Below are 20,949 nucleotides of genomic sequence, written 5' to 3'. Positions count from 1 at the left end.
TGGGGAGGATCACCTCCTCCCCTCGCGGAGCTGCGAGAACAAAAGGTGGGGGCCAGTCAGCCTCCGAAAGCAAAATGTCATACGTATCCGAAAGATTTTCCCAAAATACCCCTTTTACAGTTCGCTGCATGTCACCTTCAATTAACAGGACAATTTCAAAAAGTCTTTCAGGGGGAGCAACATGTGTATCAGCCGTTTCAATCACAATAAAAGTTTCAGTCGCTGTCACCTTCAACAGTGGACGGAGGGCCTCTCTCACTATGGTAATCTCCGCCGCGCTGTCCAGCAAGGTCAGAGCCCACGTCAGATTCCGAAGCCGCGTTCTCACTATCTGGGGCATATCGATGCGCCGTTAAGGCTGCGACTTTCTTCTTGGCAAACTGCGGTGTCTTTGGCGTAGAGTCGTCCCGCTGATCCCCTTCACTTCGCGTGCGGGGCTGGCCACGTCCTTGCTGGCCACCCCTGCCCCTGCCGCCCCCTCCACCACCGGTTGACGGAGCCGATGAGTCCTGAAAGGAACGAGGAGAGCGTTGGTCAGAAGCCTGAAATCTCTCAGGCGATTTAATCGTCGCGCGATCGCGCAAATCATAAACTCGATCTGACTGCGCAGGCTGCGAAGGCGTAGGACTAGAAACCTGTGTCTGCTGTTGTTGTTGCTTACCCTGATTCTGCTTTTTAGGCCAATTTTGTTTTTTGGACTTGGGCTGTCCACCCGTTTCCGAAGACTGTCCCTGGGGCTGCTTCTTCTCTTTTTCAGAAAAAGCCTTTACATCCTTAGAATTGCGGCCAACCGTTTTATAAGCCGCCACAATAATTCTTGCCAGCTGACGGGGTTTCTCGGCATCGGGAATTAACGCCAGAGCATTGGCCACCTGAAAGTTCACTGCATCTCCCTTGACATTTGCAAGGACAAGACCGCAAACTGTCTCAAACGAGCCGCTCAGGCGCATACCCAATTCAACCGCCGACTCCGGTCCGTGATCATCCTGAACACGTTTTAGGACCGCAGAAAGGTTCGACACTGACGGGGTGCCAAAGCACCTCGAGTAAACCGCCGCAAAAGTCTTACCCCATGTTTCACAGTCAGCAAGTTCCGGGGCCAAATCCTTCGGTAAACTAAGCGTAAGAATCCGGTGTTTTTCACCCGGAGTCGTATTAGGAAACACAGCTTCCAGCTGGTCGAATTTCTCGGCAAGCCAGTAATGAAAATCATCCTTATTTTCTGGCTTTCTGCCCATAACGGAATTCACCAAGACAGGACTGATTTTCAAACCAGCCTGTTCTGCCCGAAGCTGCGCACCTGCGGGGGCCGCGCCATGAATATTACGACCAATGTAATGAACAAGCGCTCTAATCACTCCAACCGCGACATCATGAAGACGCCGCAGGTCACCCACATTACAAGTGGCGCGATTAGGATGAGGAGTAAATCCACCCAAAGCGGGCCAATTTGTGCCCGGAATGGACAAAGGACCTAACCTCGGAGCCGTTAAAGAATGGGGTAGGGCGCCACCAAACCAAACTCCGTGCTGCCAAGCATCGATAGGTACTTCCAGTGCCCTGTACGGAGCATAAGCCGCCGGTACAGCCGAGGCAGTGTATGAATGGAAGACACCCGAATTAGCGTCCACTGCCGGAAATGTCACCCAGGAATAAAACAATTCGTACGGGTACGCATGTTCCGCACTCACCACTAGAACCACAGCCAAGCCTTCCACAGGGACAGTATATGCCCGTAAGTGGTCGCGAACCGCGACACGGCTATGCTGCGGTATGTCCACGGCCATGGTAGCACAGGAAGAGAAAAAAAGGACAAAGAACACTTTGTAGCACAACTGGGTAGTAATTCAAAGAAACCGTTTTTAGAAGAATTCAAGCTTGAAAAGACCTATTTAAAAAATAGGTAGGTTTTTCCGACACCACCGTTTACCGGAAACGGGAATGAAGGTGTCAAGGTTTGAATGATATACTACTCGAGTGTCATGATATAAGGCCAACAACGTACGGGCGCCATGTAGCAGGGTTTCCGTTCTCTCACAGAACTGTGCATATAGATCTAGAACCTCAGTGAGTTAGGATGATCCAAAACTCATCTCAGTATCAGAAATCCCCTTACCTAGCTAGCTACAGTGTCTCATGGCTCATTATGGAATGATCCATGTCTTAGACAAACCAGAACATGAACTTTAGAATACCTCAGGAATCGTGGAACACATGAACACTCTTTCGTTATATAATCATTTCAAACCAAAACTGAGAGTCAAAGAACACAAGTGCAAGTTTGAAATATTTATTATTCAATGCAAAGTTCTCAAACGCAGTATCTTGTATAATACCAAAATGCAGATTATAAAAATCAGAGTCAGCAGCATAGTCACTAATCCATAGTAAGCAAATGGTGATAGCATGTTACAATGCAAAATCTATAGAAATCTATATCACCTATATTTCGCGCACCCTATTTAGCATATTATTTTATATATAAGAAGGTCTCATTCGGGCTTTAGCAGGGCGGCCCCATACCTCTAAATGTCAGTAGGAGTAGATCACATCAACAGCTACCAGCTCTCTTCATGCGCAGCACCAAGTGTGTACGTTCATTCCGTGTAACACTATCTTAAACCCGCGTAGAGCCCAAAATGTTGGCATCAACATTATTTGTGTTATGTCTAATGTGGTGCGAGGATCAGGCCTTCCAGCAACCTTGTGTTAGGTTAATCTTAGACTGTTCAGCTCTCAGTGTGCAGACAGTTGTACCAAGTGTACCAGGCAAAGCTGATAGCATAGAAATAACATATTATTCTCAAATAAACCACCTCACCGCTTCTAGGGTGAAAGCGACAACAACAAGTAGGTGTCGTGTGCAAAACTGAAGCCGAAGGAAAAACGGCTGTTTAAACATGTAATACACTCATGCTAACTTAACGCAATATATGTAACGAAGTATCCATATGACACCGGGACTGGAGTCAATTATTGGTATTTGAGAGGCGAGTTCCAAGTGTGGAATAATCTGTTCGTAAAGAATAGCCTTTGTATCATTTGATTGGGCAAATGTTTCCCACCGAACTCTTCTGCCTCCTCCGGTTGCTACCATATTTAGATTTGCTAGGGTGGGTTGACTTTGGTCTTGCTCCAGGGTCGGCAGGTTGATTACTAGAACCAATGGATTATGGTCGCTTTCGCAACGGGGTTTACTGCAAAATCCAATACTCTCATCCATAACTCCACATCTACCAATATATAATCTATAGTAGAAGTTTGGCCTATCTTATTGTAGGTAGAAATACCCGGGCTATCTGAAGGAAAACGACCATTACATGCCCTAAGCAAATGTGTCAGAGTAAAAGAATTCATTTGAAGAACTAACGGAGACCAGCCCCTGGCCGAATAAGTATTACAGTCAGGTATTGACCATGCAGGGTCCTCCTCACTGGTGATGGGGATGTTTAGGCCATTTAAAGGTTCAAAATGGCAATTAAAATCCCCCCAATTATTGTGTGCGAGGTCTCAGGCAGGGTGTGTGTAAAAGTTGTCAAACAATCTAAAACCTGCGAAGTCAACCCCTGTTTCATTGGACGTGAATAAGTGTTTATAAGAGCTATTTTCATATCATTAGTAAAAGTAAGATGGATACACTGGATGTCAGGGGACAATGTTTCTATAGCTTTAATTTTACACCCCAAGTGTGTACCAACCCAAATGCATAAGCCGCCCGAAGGTCTTCCCCTGGGCCCTTGTATAGCTGGGATGGAGTATACTAAATACCTCACTCTGTTATTTTAAAATGAATGCCTAGAAATAGAATGTAATGTTTGGGAAAGTTCAGTCTACCTTCAACTTGGGTCTGTGCAGTTACCTCCACAAAACAGTACTTTTTATTCTACCCTACGAAATGTTTCGATCCAACTGTAACTTCATAGATAATGATTTCGGAGTACCAACTGGCAAAGCTGAACAATTTAAAGATCACTCTCAAAGAATGCTAACATTGCTCGTTGCTACCCAACCAACCCCCGGACAATGGAGCTTCTCCTGCATAAACATGTCTGTTTTGACTCTCCTAAATAGTTGTTGATAGCTGTGCCAATCCTGGTTTCGATGTATTATAATGTGTGTTTAATATTTTGAAAACTTTGTCACTATAACAATGCTGCACTTGACAGAACTGTATTTTACTGTGCTTGACATAAGTAGGACCAAACTAGGCCTCAACTCAGTTTTATTTCTAATGCAGCCATGCTGATGTGTGTTGTTTCATTTTTCTGTTCATGGCACGTAAACAGAATGTGCACTTGTAATGCTTTGTATTGATTTTGGATCAACATGGATTAATATGCTGTTCTTCAAGCATCATAGCTAAAGCCTTTGTTACATTCAAGGCTTTTCCTGCCAGGAGCTGTTCACTTTTGTGACTCCCATCATATTGTAATGAGTTTGTACTGCCACATCAGAAAATAGTTGCTGCTTTCTTTAAAAACAGAATTTAGGTCACAGTTTGTAAGACACGTTATACTTTTAAAACTAAATAGTTTCAAAAACATTTCCATTTGATATATCGTAAGAATGTTTTGTGAAAGCCATATGGTTGGCAACTAGTCACATGGCTCTATTCATTGTCATAATTGTCAGGCTAATTCCTTCCTTCGTAACCACTGCATCTACGTTTTGATTAGCCACCTTCAAAATTGTTTGGAAAGTAAAGCTCTTTAGAAATATATCAGGTCTTTCTTGGGATTTATCTAATTCTCACGTATGTATTGCCAAATGTAATTAGAAATGTTTACTCTTAATGAGGCTCCCCTCTGACTTTGTTCTATTGTTTACTTTCTCTTCAGAATGGCCTCTTGACCTGGCACTGTCCTCCTGCTTCTGTATTACCTATAAAAGTACTTCTTCATCTTTCTATTTCACTTTTGTTGTAGTAAGAATAACTATAGCTTGGAATAGGCTTGTAATACAGTTTGAAGTAAGGATGCTATAACCCAGTTGATGGCAAATCCATTAAATGTACAACAAAATTAAATTTTTTGACCTGGAATGTGAACACGTAGCTGTAGTCACTGCATGGGTACTTGTGTCAAGGTGGCACAAGTGAGTCTAGCTGTTACACCATACTAATGTGCCACCTGGGACTTTCCTTTTCGTTTGCTGTTAAAAACTACGTTGTGCCTTAACAGAATCAAATTTGGTGCAAGGCATTCTGAGTTTATAATGGCACCGGATAGCTATAAGAAGGTATTTCACAGTGACGTAGTGGCTCATATATCCCTCCGTGTCTCCTGGAAATGTGAATATATGGTAATGAAAATATCTGAGTGGAAAGCAGATGAAAGTATTCATATTGGAGCAGGCCAAATCCTTCCCCTACTTTTTACAGGGAGGGAATGATTGCTTCATTTCAGGGTGTCTGACCTCAGGGCTTGAGCTAATGTTAGTAACCATAAATGCATAATTAATGGCAGTCTTTCATTTTCTTACCACCACCATTTATACAACCACCACTTACCTCCGGATGCCTCTCTGGAACAGCTATGAGGCATGAACTACCTTTTGAGCCTCTGTCCCAGCAGGGCAGGCCCACTGTGGAAGAGAAAACCCTCCTAGAGATGACCTTTGGGAGCTAGACACAGCCTTACAAAGGCATTGAATTATAGACAGACTGAGATAGATAGATAGATAGATAGATAGATAGATAGATAGATAGATAGACAGACAGTCAGTCTTATCTGGCGTGGACACATAGAAGCAGATTACACTGATGCTTCAACCAACATCTTGACTTCCCGCCATTGAATTCGCTCTGTTTCTTCATTTAGATATGTCTTGACACTTTTAATTTGTAGAAGTGTCACTTCCTTCAGGCTACTGTTCATACAATGCATCAACATGTACAATTACTTTCCAAAGTTAAGAGTGAAACTCTGCAACAAAAAACATTATGCTACTTGATATCTAAATGTCCCAGTTCTCCATTGATGTTGCTTTGGTTTCTCACCAGCTGGTGTTTTTAGGTGGTGTTTGTATGGGGTTTTTGGTACCTTTACAGTAGAAGTATAATGATTGTCAATTCTCATCAATGGATTTGCTTCTTCCCACCATACTAGTTTTCCCATGCATATCTTCACTCTTGGTGTTGATGCTATCCTCTTCAGCTGCATCAGATAGTCTCCTAATGATCCTTGCTTGACTTGTTTGGGTCAGGGTCACAGAGTGAAAGATGACAGGTTCATTGACCTGCTGTCACCAGTGATGCTCCAAGAGATATTGAATAGTATAAAACTAAATACGTTAAAACAGTTGGTTCCCCTTAAATATAGAAAACGTTGAATAATGAAATCTGACTTTTATTTTCAGGATCACATCTTGAGAGGGAAATCAGCAGACACTTTTGATTTCGGGTTACCATCTCTTGTGAACTATGGTGAGCTGACTAGAGAACTAGCATTATAGTTTTACCTTAGATGAGCTACATACGGCATTGTTACCACTTTGAAATCACTAGCAAGATCATTATAGCAGGAGATGCTTTGGAGTGCTGGGTAGCTTTGTGAAGATTCATAAGGTTCTATCTTCATCTGTCCTTCAACTCCACAGCTTTCCCATGACCTACAATTCCAATGTTTGTTGGCCTTCAAGAACCTGAGGAAGTAGCTTATTACCTTTTGGTAATGAACATCAAATGTAGCTCTATCTCTCCTTGTTTCCCGCCTGCCTAGGACCTTTCTATTGTCAAGGATTCTGATCCTGGGCTCTCCATATGAAGTTCTCCGATAAGTCATTTGTAAAATGTGGAAAAGAAACTTAAGATGAAACGCAAAGCCACAGTGACCTTGTAAGCAGGAGTGTTTACTGAACATGAGGATTCATCAGCAGTGCCAGGCAAAATTGCCACAATGAACATACTCCAAATTCACACCTGCACATTCTATTAGATAGCATTGCAGCTGGCAGAATACACCCCTCATCTTTCTCCTACACAATTACGTAAACCTATAAGACAATCGTAGTTTTTTTTTCATCCTGTGGATTCCTTCATGGAGAGCTGCATTCGGACACTTCACAATAGATTGGTCATAGAAAGTCTCCTGCTTGGTCAGCTCCAACAGTAAAGTGACAACTGTGTTTGACTAATAACCTTGAGGATCACCAAAGGTCGAATCAAACCTCTCACATGTTTCTTATCGCCTTTTAAGAGAGGCTAACCCCACTTCATCCTTTTTTCACAAAGCAAAAGTTTCCTGGCTCTGAAGCTAAACACTCTTGAAAGTCTATGATTTTTCCTATGGGTCTCTTCAAGGGCCACATTTGACCAGCTCAAACACTTCGCCACTCAAAGATGTAAAATCCTTGCTTAGATTGTCAACAGAAGCTTCTGGTCCTGCAGGGCCTACAAGGTATAAGTCTTCTGACCATCTTCATAGAAAACTATATTGGAGCACCAAGGCACTGACTTGGAGAAGGAGGTCTTGCTGTTGGACCTGCCCTGTGACTACTAAGCAGAGGATGTGCAAGAGGCAGAATATGCTGTAATTACCTTCACATTGGCAGAACATAACAATTTCATTAAACAGTTGGAGATTGTTTTTCCCTGTCCTACTAGAAAATCACAAAATACAGCCATTTAATATTTTAAGCAGCGGGCCAGACAGAGTCAAGTGAGAAAGATTTATTGTAAAGAGGTTTATGAAATACAGGAAATACAGGCTTCCCTAGAAAATTCAGCTGTAATCTTGTATCTCCCCCAGACCAGCAAGCTAAACATAGTTTGAGATAGCTAAACATTGTACTAATGTATGCTAGAATGTGTAACTCTCTGCAAGGTATCATGGAAGAGATTACTACTAATATTCCGGAGGTGCTAATGCATGAGGTGAAGGAGGTGTGGAATTAGCACCCCATCAAGTTACGCTTTTGAATTTTCTGACAATATACGGGTCGTAGTTCTTTGTTTCAACCATGTACCTTTATTAAAGGGTTTATGGAATACTGTCTGATTTCTTTGGCTTTGACTTTTTCTTTGAGAAATCAAATACATTCTAAACAAGTACAAAGTCTCAAAAAGAGAGTTAGTTTTTTTATCCCCAACAAATATTCCTGGAATTCCTTCTTTTCTAAGATATTTCAAAACTGCCACAGTGTCTCATTCTTCACACAGAAGGCCATTTTCCAAAAATCTCTACTAAGATCTACATCAGATCTTCACTACACCAAGAATGTAACTAGAGAGCCGACAGAAGAGTTATAAAACTGCCACGCTGTTGCCTCTCACAATCAAGTGAAAGCTTCATCATTCCCTAATAAGGGTTCGGAAGCTGAATATTTCCCATGCAGCGCTAGACAGGAGTGCGGAGATGGATGAAGCAGATCTCTAGCTTCAAACACGTTTCTGGATGCTTTATACAATAAGGGTCAGAGGTTGAGCTTTTTGGGGAAAGGATGTATACTTTTACTTTCTTATAAATGTGTTAAAGGGAAAAGGTAGGTATACCCCCTGCTTAACCAAGGTCACACAACTTCTTCAAGAATGTTTACATAATGCACAGTCATGAGAGCTGCTGCTCTGGCCTGTCTGTGACAGAGGGGATATTTAACTTGGTCTTTTGATTCATTGAAAGAGGCAAACCTTTATTGGAGTAGTCTTAGGCACCTCCCATGGCAAAAACTTCTAAATCGGGGGTCTCCAACCTTTTCAGTAATAAGAGCAACTTATGTTCAATGAAAATCATTCTGAGGCACTAAATCTTATTAGTGCTGTAATAGTGACCAAATCAGACAAGATTTCATTAGTAGCCACCCTATGCAAGATTGTCATCATTAATCACCTCAGCGGATTAGTCAGGGTTGCAAGCAGTAATGTTAAAAGGCTTTGCATATTTGGAATGGCTCTACATGGGTAATACATAACGGCCATAATTGCAATGCTCCTTGCATCAAGGTAATAATAAGTCTCCCAACACATCAAGCTTTATTACACAAATACCAGATTTAAATATATATATTGAAAATTATGACTTCTGAAAATACAGCCAAGCATAAGTTTGTAATTTGGTATGCTGGGCTACGTACTGGAGAGCTACTTTTTGGTAGCTGGAGAGCTACAAGTAATACACAAGCTACTCATTGGAGAAGCCTGATCTACCTGTACATTCAATTAGCTAACATGGCGGATCTTAGTTTGTTTTCATTCTGCTGATTCCATTAGGGACAACTGCATTCACACACTTCAGAATAGGGTGGCCATGGGAAGTACCCAGCTTGGTCATCCGCAAAAGTAAAGTAAGGTGGCCAACACTTCAAATACTATCCTGCCAGGATTTTCTCCCTTCTACTGGATTTGAGGGAGCATCCTGGTGGCACCCTTCTCAATACAAGAGATGAGGTCCATTCAATGTTTCCTAGAGATACGGTCCCTTAACGTGGAATACATGTGAAAACTTCCTGTTGTTGACTCAGGTGGCAGAAGACTTTGATGATCGTGATGGAAGCTTAGGAAAAGGAGGGGGAGTACTTCATAATAGCTGACAATACAATTGGTGATAGCTCCTTCACAACATGAATTGGGAGCTCATCTAGGAAAAATGGCTTTAAAATGTCTTGAAGCTGAGAATAGGCTATAAATAGCAATAATGTATTTGCTTTTTATGTCTGTTCTAAAATATAGGGGAAGAATGTCCTTATGTTGACAGGCAACACTACTGAAATCTTCAACAAGCACGGAAGAGTGGGTCATGGCAGCTGTGAAAGGAAACAATTCCTCTGTGAAAATGAGCCTTGCACTATTGTTTTTTTGTGTGCAATTTGCTGTACACGTAACAAGCCACAACACCCAGGTACATCTCTAGGGTCAAATGATGAGAGCCAACGTTTTTGGGACGAGATCTCACAATTGCTCTGATAGCCAGAGATAGTCCTCTTTGCTTCCTGTAACAAGTACTGTCTTTTCTACCGGTTGACCAGGAAACTTTGGGGACCTGTGTCTCTAATTTTATAGGACATTTTTCTTTATACCATCCCTACCTTTCAACTGATAGCCAATAAAGTCGGAAGGATCAATAACTACTTTCCAATATAACTTCCACAATGCCTAGTGGCTCCTGAGATGTTGTTCTCACGTGCCTGCCATATGTAGCAATTGTGATTTGCTTTGTGTGGATCTCGTAACCAAAACAGAAGCAAGGACTCGTCTCCTTTTCTACAAATTTACAGGGTTACCCCTACATGGATATAAAGTTTGAAGTGCTTGGCTTTACTGAAGAACATATGAATGTGAAGAGTTACAGAATACATAAAAATAGACTATCATATGGATATAACAAGAATTTGTTCTACCTTTGGCTTTCTATGTCTGTGGGTCCTCATTTCTCCCTATCATGTGCTGCATTGAGGTTGTCTGTGTGTCACCATATTTCCTTATAGCAAAAGAACTGTCCAGCCTGCTTATATTCTTAAATTCAGACATTCAAGCTTTCAGGAAGGGTTTCACACACTTCTTTTATTCTACTGATGAACTTACTCCCACATTGCAGTTCGTATTATGCTGGTTAAGGAATCCTACTTTTAACACAATTGATCAATATTCACTAAAACATTTATGGAAATATTTAGGTCTGGGTTTTTACAGCACAGCTATCAAATAGACCTGTTCCTGAAATACCCAGATTGGGTTTTGGATCAACCACTGACTTCCTTCGACCACTATCTTTCAGCCACTGGCTTGAGACTTTGTCAGTCATGTCTTGGGTCAGACCGGTGGAGTATTCGTCTCTCACCTAATGCCATTAGTTTTTTTGTGTGTATTATTCCGTCTACTCCCCAGTGCTTTAATTGATTTGCAAAAAGCATACCTCACAACTATAGCCCTATATGTGTGGGCTCCAGTTGGCTCCCTCCTGTGTGTCTTTCTCTAATTTGCTAATGCTTCATGCACGAGTGCATTAAATGCAGAAATATGGGTTGTGCCATCGCTTGTTCTTTTGGCTATTTTGTATGTTGAATGGGTTGATGAGAGCAGAATTGGCACTTGATCAATAGCTGTTATATTTTTTTTTAAATGGAACTCTACACAAACCAGAGCATGGATCTGTTCTATGCGAATATTCTGAAAACAGCAATTTAATTATTCATCCTTACAAATTATTATACATTCTTTACACACATTTGCTTGTTCCCAATTGTGTAAACTCCATCCAATTCCCACCCCCATATCAATGCAAGAATGTGTGTGCGTGGGTATGTTTTATTAAATAAAAACGTACTTGAATGAATGATCATATTAAGCAATAGGCGCACACTTTATAGTACATTTTCTTGAGGATTCTGATAAAAGTAAGCTCTCTATACAGGCAATATTTTCTCACAGTACAACAGGCAAGTTTCAGTATTGTACATAACCCACATGAATGCATATATTGAGTCTGAACCACATACACATACAGCGCTCCAGACATGATGTTCCTCTGTGGTCTTAGAAGCCGGCTATATCGGGTACTTTAAATAAGAAGATAAAGTACGTGTGGCTATACCAGAGCTACTTTAATCCTAAGTAGGCTACATGCTGACGCACATAAAATGCAGCAGGGGGTGTTCGCATTAGTCTACTTAAGCATACTCATTCGTTATACGCATACAACTCAACAAGTCGCAAAATTCTCAATTTCTTTGTCTAATACAAGCAATTATTACATTTAAGTAGAAAATATATACACATATTTAAACCTATAGTTTTAGTAAGTTGTTTTTTCCTTGCACTATATTTTAATGTTTGTCTATATTTTAGGCAGCATAATAAATCATAACACTGCAGATAGTCAGTCGCCAGTGCTGCTATGAACTGGTACTACCACCTTAAAAATTGATGGTTTCAAATCTCATTCATTTGCGGCCATATGTATATTTTACGTTTTGTCGTAAGACACATATGTTCCATTTCAGACCTAGAAACCCCAAGTTCTGTACACCGATGTCTTATTACGGCCTATCTTAAATAAACCTTTTTTTCTATTTAAAAAAAAATGAGAATTTTTATTCTATAGGGAGCTAGTAGTAGGAAATGGATGGAGGAGAGAGCTACCAGAGTACTGCGTCAATTAAAGTCTATAGCCAACTAGACTTAGTCTGATTAATTAAACCGTACAAAAAGGATGACGTGGCTTGTAAACAAAAGTTAGGCTGATAAAAGGATCAGGCTGCTTCAGGTGGAAGGCCGTGTAATGACTGTGTCACCCAGGGTCCTGTAGCTGGCAGCACTCCCCACCCAGTTTTACATTCCGGATTTAGCCTTGGGGACACATTCAGTTTACATGGACCCCAGAAGCTCATAAATCCATTCATGGGCAGGAAAGACAGCAACTTCTGGTTTTCTACCATACTTTCTCAGCTTGTTGTGTGGGCAGACAGCCGAATATTTCCCATCGAGTTATAATGAAATGTGCTGTAACACATTTAGCAATGCCAATTTTGAAAAGTGGCCACTTGGAAAACACTTTAGTTTTTATCGTTAACAACCTGTCCTCAACAGATAAACAGAGCTCCAAACGAACTTCAGGATTATACATATATAGCTAGAATCGGTCAGCCGGTGCAGTTACATTCCTTTGACTGTTGTATTGTTTGCAGGGATTGGTTGCTATCTGAAAATATTTAACCATAATCAACACGATGACAAATTAGAGCAAGGACCATTGTTGCCAACAAGTGTTTGTTCTTAAAATGACTCTTTTCAGAAGATGTTTTTGTGGCATGTTTCTGTGAGAACCAGTGTCCTAATAAAATATCTTAATTTCTCTACAAAACCCTCTTACAATGTTAAAAAAAACACATATTTACACAAACAGTCTTGGGGATACATACTTGCACATCAAGCCTTTAAACATTGCACTCATTCCATTTTCTTTGTTCTAATTGCGAAAGATCTAAGTTATCATTAATATAATTTTAGCACGCAGTTCACCTACCTCATCCTATCATGCGTTTGCCTAGATCATTAGCAAGGTATATTCTAGTTCATTATTTCATTTACAGATTAGCATTAGCATCTTGCTTCATGTGGACAGTCCTATAATATTATATCTTTGTTGAAAATTATACACTGTGATTTTGATATGCAAAATATACAATTTAAAGTTCCTGAAATGCTGAGGGTTTACAAATATTTGACCTATGTGTTTATTTTTTATTGCAAAATCTAATTATGTCATTTAAGATTCCAGTGCGTATATTTGACTTTCCTCTAGAGTGTAGTCTCTTTCAAATTTACTTTCAATGATGACACAGATGTTGGTAATTCTGTATTTCCACTCAACGGAGTCTAAACATTTTAAAAATGTTGCACCTCCACAGTGTCCTTTCTATACAATATTCATGCATAGATGCCTGCCACGCTGACTTCATACATTAAGTTGATTTATTCACATATCTTCACCTTACTGATTTTACAAAAGTCAACATCGCTAAGATGTTCAGCTGACTGTAGCAACGGTTGGTGTCTTCCCGTTTTCCTCGCCTTCACCGGCCTCCACCTGGTTGGACTTACCAAAGCCTTTCACTTTTTCTAAAGTAGATTTAAATGTCTCTTTCAGGCTCTTCTCTAGTAGCCATCCTTCACTCTCGCATTCTGGGTCTTCAGGGTTTGAAATACTTCCCAGGGATGTGTGTAGGAGGCGCAACCCCACCATCACCGTCATCTGTGGAGGACACGGGTAATATTGTTAGTAGCGCAACGTGTTAATGAGTCCTCTCCTTGTTCAGATATCAGAGAATGTCAAGTCTTTTGATATCTCCTATTCAGATACTTCTGTACAATGCTCTCTTCAATCTTACTCACACACATCAAATTCTAAACTGATTGAAAAACTGAACGTCTACAGCATGAAAAATAATTTAGAAAGCCCAGAGTTTTAAATTCACACATAAGTAGGAGTCATTTCAAGAGTGAACAGGGTCTTCACTGAAGTGCAAGATTCTTGGGCGTTCATAATACCAGCCTTACTGAAAAAAACTTCTACATGATTTTCTTGATTGTTGACTAAACTAGGGCAAAATATTTTTGTAAAGGAGGTGCCCTCCTTAGAGAATGACAGAATTCTAGTAGTCCTTCAGACACCAGTCCACCTACTGCGCGATAGTAGAATCTCCTCCTCCAGGGATATGCTCAGTAGGTTCACTGTAGGGCTTGAAAGTCCATCAATCCTGTAGTACCATTCTGTATAAATGCACCGTTCTTGCTGGCCACTAACTAGATCATTTTGAACATGTCACTCCAACCAGGGACAACAACTATTACAAAAGGCCTTACTAGGTATACAAGGTTTCTAGGTCAGAAAAACATAAACAACTTCTCAAATACCAGTTATCCCATTATTTCTGTGTTATCCGGCTAAAGGAGTTTGCGGATAGTAATCCTTATCTTACCCAGAGTGAAAGGCATAGACTAGGCCGAGGCCCTGAAAATTATAATGTTGTGGGGCAGCCTCAACAAGGTCACCACCTCTCGCGCTTTTAGTTCCTGTTGAAAATTTCTGTTCTTCTGCTTGATGTATTAGGATTCCCAGAATAACTGTATTAAAGGCCAAATAGGCTATCCTAAATTCAGTTTGTCCTCTAATTATAGTATTTACCCCTTATGTGCAAGGTCACAGTTTTGCAAAAAATCCCAAATGTACAACGTGTAGGCAAATGGACCTGTTCTGGAATAACCAGGTTCTTGGAAACGGGCTTAGAGCATGCAAAATATTTTCGACAGTTAATTCATTTTGGACCAGACGATGATATTACTTTCTCACAATACTAGATTACATCTTACTGAAAGGACACACTTACTATTACCCACCACCAGATGGCAGATAGAAGTATGAGTTTACAGAGCAAAGTCAAGAATCCAGGTTCCTATGGAGGTGCCTGCAGAGCAGCACTGCTCTCAGGAATCAATCCGCATTGAGTGGGCTTGTCTCAATCGCGTAAGCAGCAGACCTTATGCACAACAGCGCTTGTGCCCAACCATCTAGTGGTACAATGCCTTCCCAATACTCCGCACAGAACTGGACCATAAGACACCCCCCAAGCACTTTACAGCAAGTAGGGAACGGGGAAGTTTAATGGCTGCTGGCCTCAAATGTGTCCCTCTGCCTCTCAATTCCACCTGCAGCTACCACCAATAGTGGGAACAGGACACACCCACTGCTCTAGTCCCACCCGTACAACGCCTCGTCACCAGTGAAAAAATAGGGCATTGAAGAAGATGAAGACTTCTTATATCAAGTCAGTTCTTTATTTAGAAATTCTGTTGGGAGGGAGCTTGCCGTACAACCGCCGTCCCTCCATCTTCTTCTTGAATCCCCTTCCTCGCGCACAACGCTCCAACGTTCTTGTGCTGATGGTGGAGGAAATCCACACTGATTTTACATATTTGACGAGTGACTTACTATGCTGAAATGAGATAGAGGGATTTTACAAGAGCCTATTACTTCTAAAGGAAGCACAAACTAATTACTAGTAGGATTTTCATCATCCCAGAGTGTCCAGGACTATGGGGATAGAAGACAACCTAATCACTCTATATGAACCTGAAATAGAGGAGCAGACTTTCTAACTTTTAACAAGATGATTTCCACTCCAGTGGCCACTGTGATGATGTATGCTAATTACTGTACATTATGCCAATGCTGACTTCTTTCCAAATCCTTAATTGCTCATCTGGTAAGAACCGGAATATGAGTGATGTTGCACCTTTGTTAGAGGATGTATGGTCCATCCTGCACCTCTCAAGTCAACACCCAGGACCACTGGAAGTAGCAGGAATCTACATCCCCAACTAATGCTTTCATAAAAGTTGCCTTGATGTAGACAAGACAGATACCATTATGTTCTGGGCCAAATTATTTAAGCATGTGGGTGTAGGATTGCACTAGGCTCAGCTCCTTGTACAATGGAGGAAGGTATACGTGGGAGCTCTTGTGCTCTACCCATGCTATCGGGATTCTCACATCACAACTAATTTTGCCTCTAACTGCCCATCAGAAAACGGGATATGCATCAGTGTACTACACTCAGCGATGGGAATAATACCAGTCTGCAAGCCAATGAGAGCTGCTGATGTGTCATTCTGGTAGGCATTGCTTGCAGTATTGGATTTTGGGATGCGCCCTTCTTTTAGTCTCTAAATACAGGAACAGTTTTAATGCTGCACTTGTTCCTAGGAGAATTGTACAGTTGTTCATTGTCAAAACTGACAAAATATGACCATGATTATTGAGACTGGGAAGCAAAGCCTTCTTCCAAAAATTATTTTTCACAAAGCCCATCTTCTGTGAACTAACATAGGGCCATATTATCAAGAAAGGGCAATACATTATCGCTGCTTTTATCAGCAGGAAACTGCTGCTAAAGTGGTGATAATGGGCTTGATAATATGCACTGGAGAATTCCCATAGAAGCCCATGTTCTGGTGTTAACATGGGCTTCTATGGGAATTCACAAGGGCATATTATCAAGCCCATTATCGCCGCTTTAGCGGCCGTTTCCTGCCGATAAAAGCCGCGATAATGTATCGCCCTTTCTTGATAACATGGCCCATAGTTATCTTTGGTCTTACGGATCTCAAAAGCACCCCTTCCATCTCATCCCCATTTTAAGGTAGAAAGAAATACTTGTAGGAGAATGCTCCTCTCAGTCCATTGCCAACTGGGGTTTAGCCTTAAGCCTGGGGCCTGTCTTTGAGAGTTATGTTGAGATTTTAGCATTTTTAAGGGGAGATCTATGTTGGGTGAAGGAAAATTAAAAGGGAAATCGGAGGAGGTGGGAGGTCCCGCCAACCAGGGGCGTAGCTAGAGCTTGTCGCGCCCGGGGCTATCCCCCAGATTGCCGCCCCTGGCATCCGTAACCCTGTGATTGTGTGAGCTTAAGTCTCAACTCGAATTTTGAATCTCACCTCACCTCACTTTCAAATTTCGGGTACAAATGCTTCTCACATATATCATTGAAATGGTAGTTTTACATTGGTCTATTAACTAGTGGAAGTAAGTGTTAAGTATCTGAACTTGCAGTTGTAGAGGGCTGCGCACAGCACCCTGGGGCAACTCGCTTAATTATACTGATGTGATTTAAAAAAATACTTTCAACATATTTGTCATCCTGCCGGACTGTGACCGCTCTGGGTGTCTCACAGGCTCTCCTGACGCTTGCCCAGCAATCATGCTACCAGGCACATGCTCACTGCAGCGGCTGGGGTCCGTGAGTCATCTGACTCTAATGAATTTATGGTATTGGCCTGTTATAGTCTGGTCCCAGGTCCCATGAGGGACAAAGAGAGCAGCATGGAGTTTAGTGACTCTTCTCTCCTGGTTTATTATTTGAGCTCTCTCCAAATAGCTACAATGCCACATGTTCACAGACAGGTACTCTCGCCAGCATGCGTCGTGACTGTCACTCGAGACAGACTACTTTTGCACTTACCTGTGTGAATCTGAAGATGGGGTGTTGGGTTTAGGGGTCTTTCAACATCTGCTCTGCTGCAGGCTTTAAACAGCAATGCAGGGTGGACTGAATACCTGACTGAAGACCAAGCTGCTTATGTGTCATGGGCGGAAAAAAAAGGCCAATCCTTGCTTGAAGCGTTGTCTGGTTTATGTACACTTGGTGTGTAACTTGTCACTCGCTGTGCCACACTAGAAATATTGATGCCAGGACAGCAAGGCAGGCTCCGGTGATGCTCATGCCACTGCAACTCTGAATGCCTCATGTGCACCCAGCAATACTCCTTCTACATTAGAAATTTCTAAGAACATCGTTATCTGATCGTACATCTACAGAAGAGGCTTTAAGAGTCAAAACTCCTTTTAACAAAGTCACTTTTTATAGGCAAAGCAAATGTGTTCCACTCTTTAGGGTTGCACATTGAAGTCTCCCTGAAGTGACATCACCCTGGCCTGGAGCACTCGAGGCCATGCCTATCAGCATGGTTCTCGAGTCACGATTCCACCGCCATACCTCAAAAGAGATAACCTTAGGTAACAATGGGCATGGGCAATTCTTACCCGTCTAAAAAGCTCTCTGTGCACAGCAGAGAACTTAGGCAATTATAAATAAGAATCTTAGTGAAGGGACTCCATCCCCCAACAGTGGTAAGAAATGGAAAAGGAAAGAAAAAGAAAGCATTAGTAGAAGCCTGCCTTTTTTTAAAGGGGCAGGTGCGCAAGGAAGACAATAAAACACCAAAATTTTGCTTGAGAAGAAGTGATGCCTTAGGCCTCCCTTAAGGCGAGGTCTTAAAAATAATAGGACTAGTATAGGCCTGTTCTCTGGAGATGTGCTGCCTAATAGGTTTGGAAGAGGGATTAGTAATATACAAATATATTTGTGCCACACAAGCTTTTCTGAAGCGAGGAATATATAGGAGTGTTTTCCTATAATTTGCTAGAGCGAAGTGAGCGATGGAGAATTTAAGCCCAGAGACAAGTTCCAGTGAAATACGTAATCGTGCTAAAAACTGACATAGACACAATGCACAGAACTTTAATTTGAATGTGGACTCAGATTAGGAGCTTTGAACAGAGGCTTCAGAGGCAAACCAGCAGCAGTCAAGTTGATGTGAGCTACAATGTTTTGTGCTGAATGCCACTTTTGAAGAAGATAATGTGGCAGGAACAAGTAAAGTGCATTTGCTTAAACTATTGAGAATCCAGAGGTGGATTATATGGCTGCTTGTCTTTGTGGGTTGTATATGTAACCAGATCCCCTCATTGGCAATATTGTCCCATGTATAAAATGTAAACGTAGAATTAATTTATTATTTAATCTCTTTAACAGTAATTCCTATAGGGTTCTAGTTTAATAATCTCTCCCCATTGTTTTCTATGGAAGTGTTCTGCAGTACCAATGGATAGCCATGTGTGATGCTTCAATTTATCCAATGGAGGACCACTAAAGCTGTCTCCAACCCGAGCTGTGTTGCCAGATTGGAGACAGCAGGCACAGGCTCCCAGTCTCCCTGGGAGCGCAAATCGAGGGCGCTCAGGCCAACCCTGAGGCTGCTCTCATAGCATGAGAGCAGAGTCAGGATTAGCCGCAGGGGAGTCTGGGAGCCTGTGCCTGCAGTGGAGCCTGAAGATCGGATGAGTGGCGATGCGGCAGGTAACTTCTTATTTGTATTTATTTTTGTCATCTCCCATTGTCCGTCATCCCCATCCCCCTGCCTCTCTCCCCTGATACCAGCCGCCACTGTCACCTGCTTAGAACAGGTGGTAAAAGGCAGGGGTAATAAGCAACTTATAATGACGTCGTCAGTCTGAGGATTCCAGGTTTTATATCTGTCCAGATGATTGGGCCAACTACAAATGCAAAGAAAATCATCATATGCCACTTATGTATGCCCTTCTATGGATATACCTATGTCAAGATTGCAATCAATTAAAGTGAACATGAAGCTCGCCTTCATTGGCCGGGGACCGTCCCTTGTGGGGCTCTGCATCGCTGAGGTCCCGGAAAGTCGAGGTGTTCTTCTAAAACAGGCGACGTAGGTGTCAAAAATGCATCTGCTGTACACATACTATTATTCAATACCATACAGAAGCATTATGCTATATGAATAATCAACTTCCCACAAGCCAGCAGCACTGCATTCTTTGAAGAGCTCCGTACAGAGAGGGTATGGGTTATCCGTTGCTTTGAGCCAAAATGTAAGGAAGTGTATGACACCTGAAGAGTAACAATGTGCACAATGCAATGCAACTTGAAAATGTGGCTAATGCAACTCCAGCTATGATGCAATCAAAAAACTGTGAAAAACACAACTTCAACGTCCGCAATGCAATGGGAAAAAGAGAAAAGCTAAACAAAACTATATTAGAAAAACGATTATAAAACAAGAATCGCTGTGTATGAAAGTATAAAATACATAGATTGCGAAACCAGTTCTGACAATAATGATTATATAGTTATGAATGGTATTAAGTGACAATGGCTTACTTTTAAAAAAACAGCAGTCGGCGGAGCTACGTGGGCACCGAAGATGGCCGCGTAGGCCAGTAGCTCCCGGTGCCCCGTACCTCGCCCGCGCTTATCCTGCCACTATCCTGACCTGCCCTGGGTGGGTGTACCTGGCGGAGAGGTAGCGGTCCTATGCGGTGCTGCTCCGCGACCGGGACGAGGCTCTGAGCCGCGGCAGCGAGCCATTGAAGAATCGGGCCTCCGCGGTTGCTGACGCCGGGGACCCGTGTGTTGTGGACGGCCGGCACAGAGTGTGTCAACACCGGCGGCGCTGACCGGAAGTTGCTGGCAGCTCTGGGCGGGCATCGCGCTGGCTCCTGTTGCAGTTGTGCCTGAGTGCCCCGAGGAGACTGGCGGTGTAATCCAGCTGGAGATTGACGTCGGGCCAAGGTGGGCCCCGGAGAGATCACTGGACAGATGCTGCGAGGTTAGGAGGGGGGCCTGAGGAGTGGGGCCCCTCGTGATCTGGCCCTCCTCTGTGTGCAGCTGATTTATTAATCCCCGGGGGCTAGCTGTGCCCCCTCCACCTGCCTCAAGATCGGGCCCCCAGGTGTGGCCCACTGTTGGTTGTTTGGGGCCGCACCCCCACCGAGGATCAAGAGGGGGGCTGCTGGAGCTGGACCCCCTTTGGTGCAGTGGCTGTAAGGGGCCTCTACAATAAACGTTGTACGAGTGATCTGTCTGCTGTGCTCACCGGCGGCGGTGGCCCTGCAGTGTTGCGGTGGCTGCAGGCGGACTGAGAGTGTTCCGCAATACTGCCTGGCCTTAAGCGGAAGGAGGCGCCATTGGTGAGTGCCGTCCAGTGGCTCCTAAAGACGGGGGTGCGACTGGCGCTGGAGTGCTCCTCTGGGGTGCCCGGCGGTGCTGGATTGACGGCTGGCGGCTGACTCTGGTGAGAGGTGCCATCTGGCTTGTTGGCTGCGTGCAGGGAATGCTCCATGACATACACGTAAGTCTCTATGCCTG

General features: G+C 42.7%; 1 protein-coding gene across 1 annotated transcript in view; it reads right to left on the bottom strand.

Moving 5' to 3' along the window:
• Positions 1-11,275: 11,275 nt before the first annotated feature.
• PRPH2 (peripherin 2) overlaps positions 11,276-20,949 on the bottom strand; it is a 148,126-nt gene continuing 138,452 nt past the window's right edge. Inside the window, exon 3 of the mRNA XM_086925453.1 lies at positions 11,276-13,685. Coding sequence (XP_086781579.1) covers positions 13,461-13,685 — 225 coding nt within the window. The 3' untranslated portion in view covers positions 11,276-13,460. The remainder of the gene's footprint in view (positions 13,686-20,949) is intronic.

This window comes from Lissotriton vulgaris, chromosome 6, assembly GCF_964263255.1.
Source record: "Lissotriton vulgaris chromosome 6, aLisVul1.2, whole genome shotgun sequence".
NCBI classification, from domain to species: domain Eukaryota; kingdom Metazoa; phylum Chordata; class Amphibia; order Caudata; family Salamandridae; genus Lissotriton; species Lissotriton vulgaris.
Note: the sequence above shows the minus strand (reverse complement) of the source record. Positions and strands in the feature narration are given on the sequence as shown.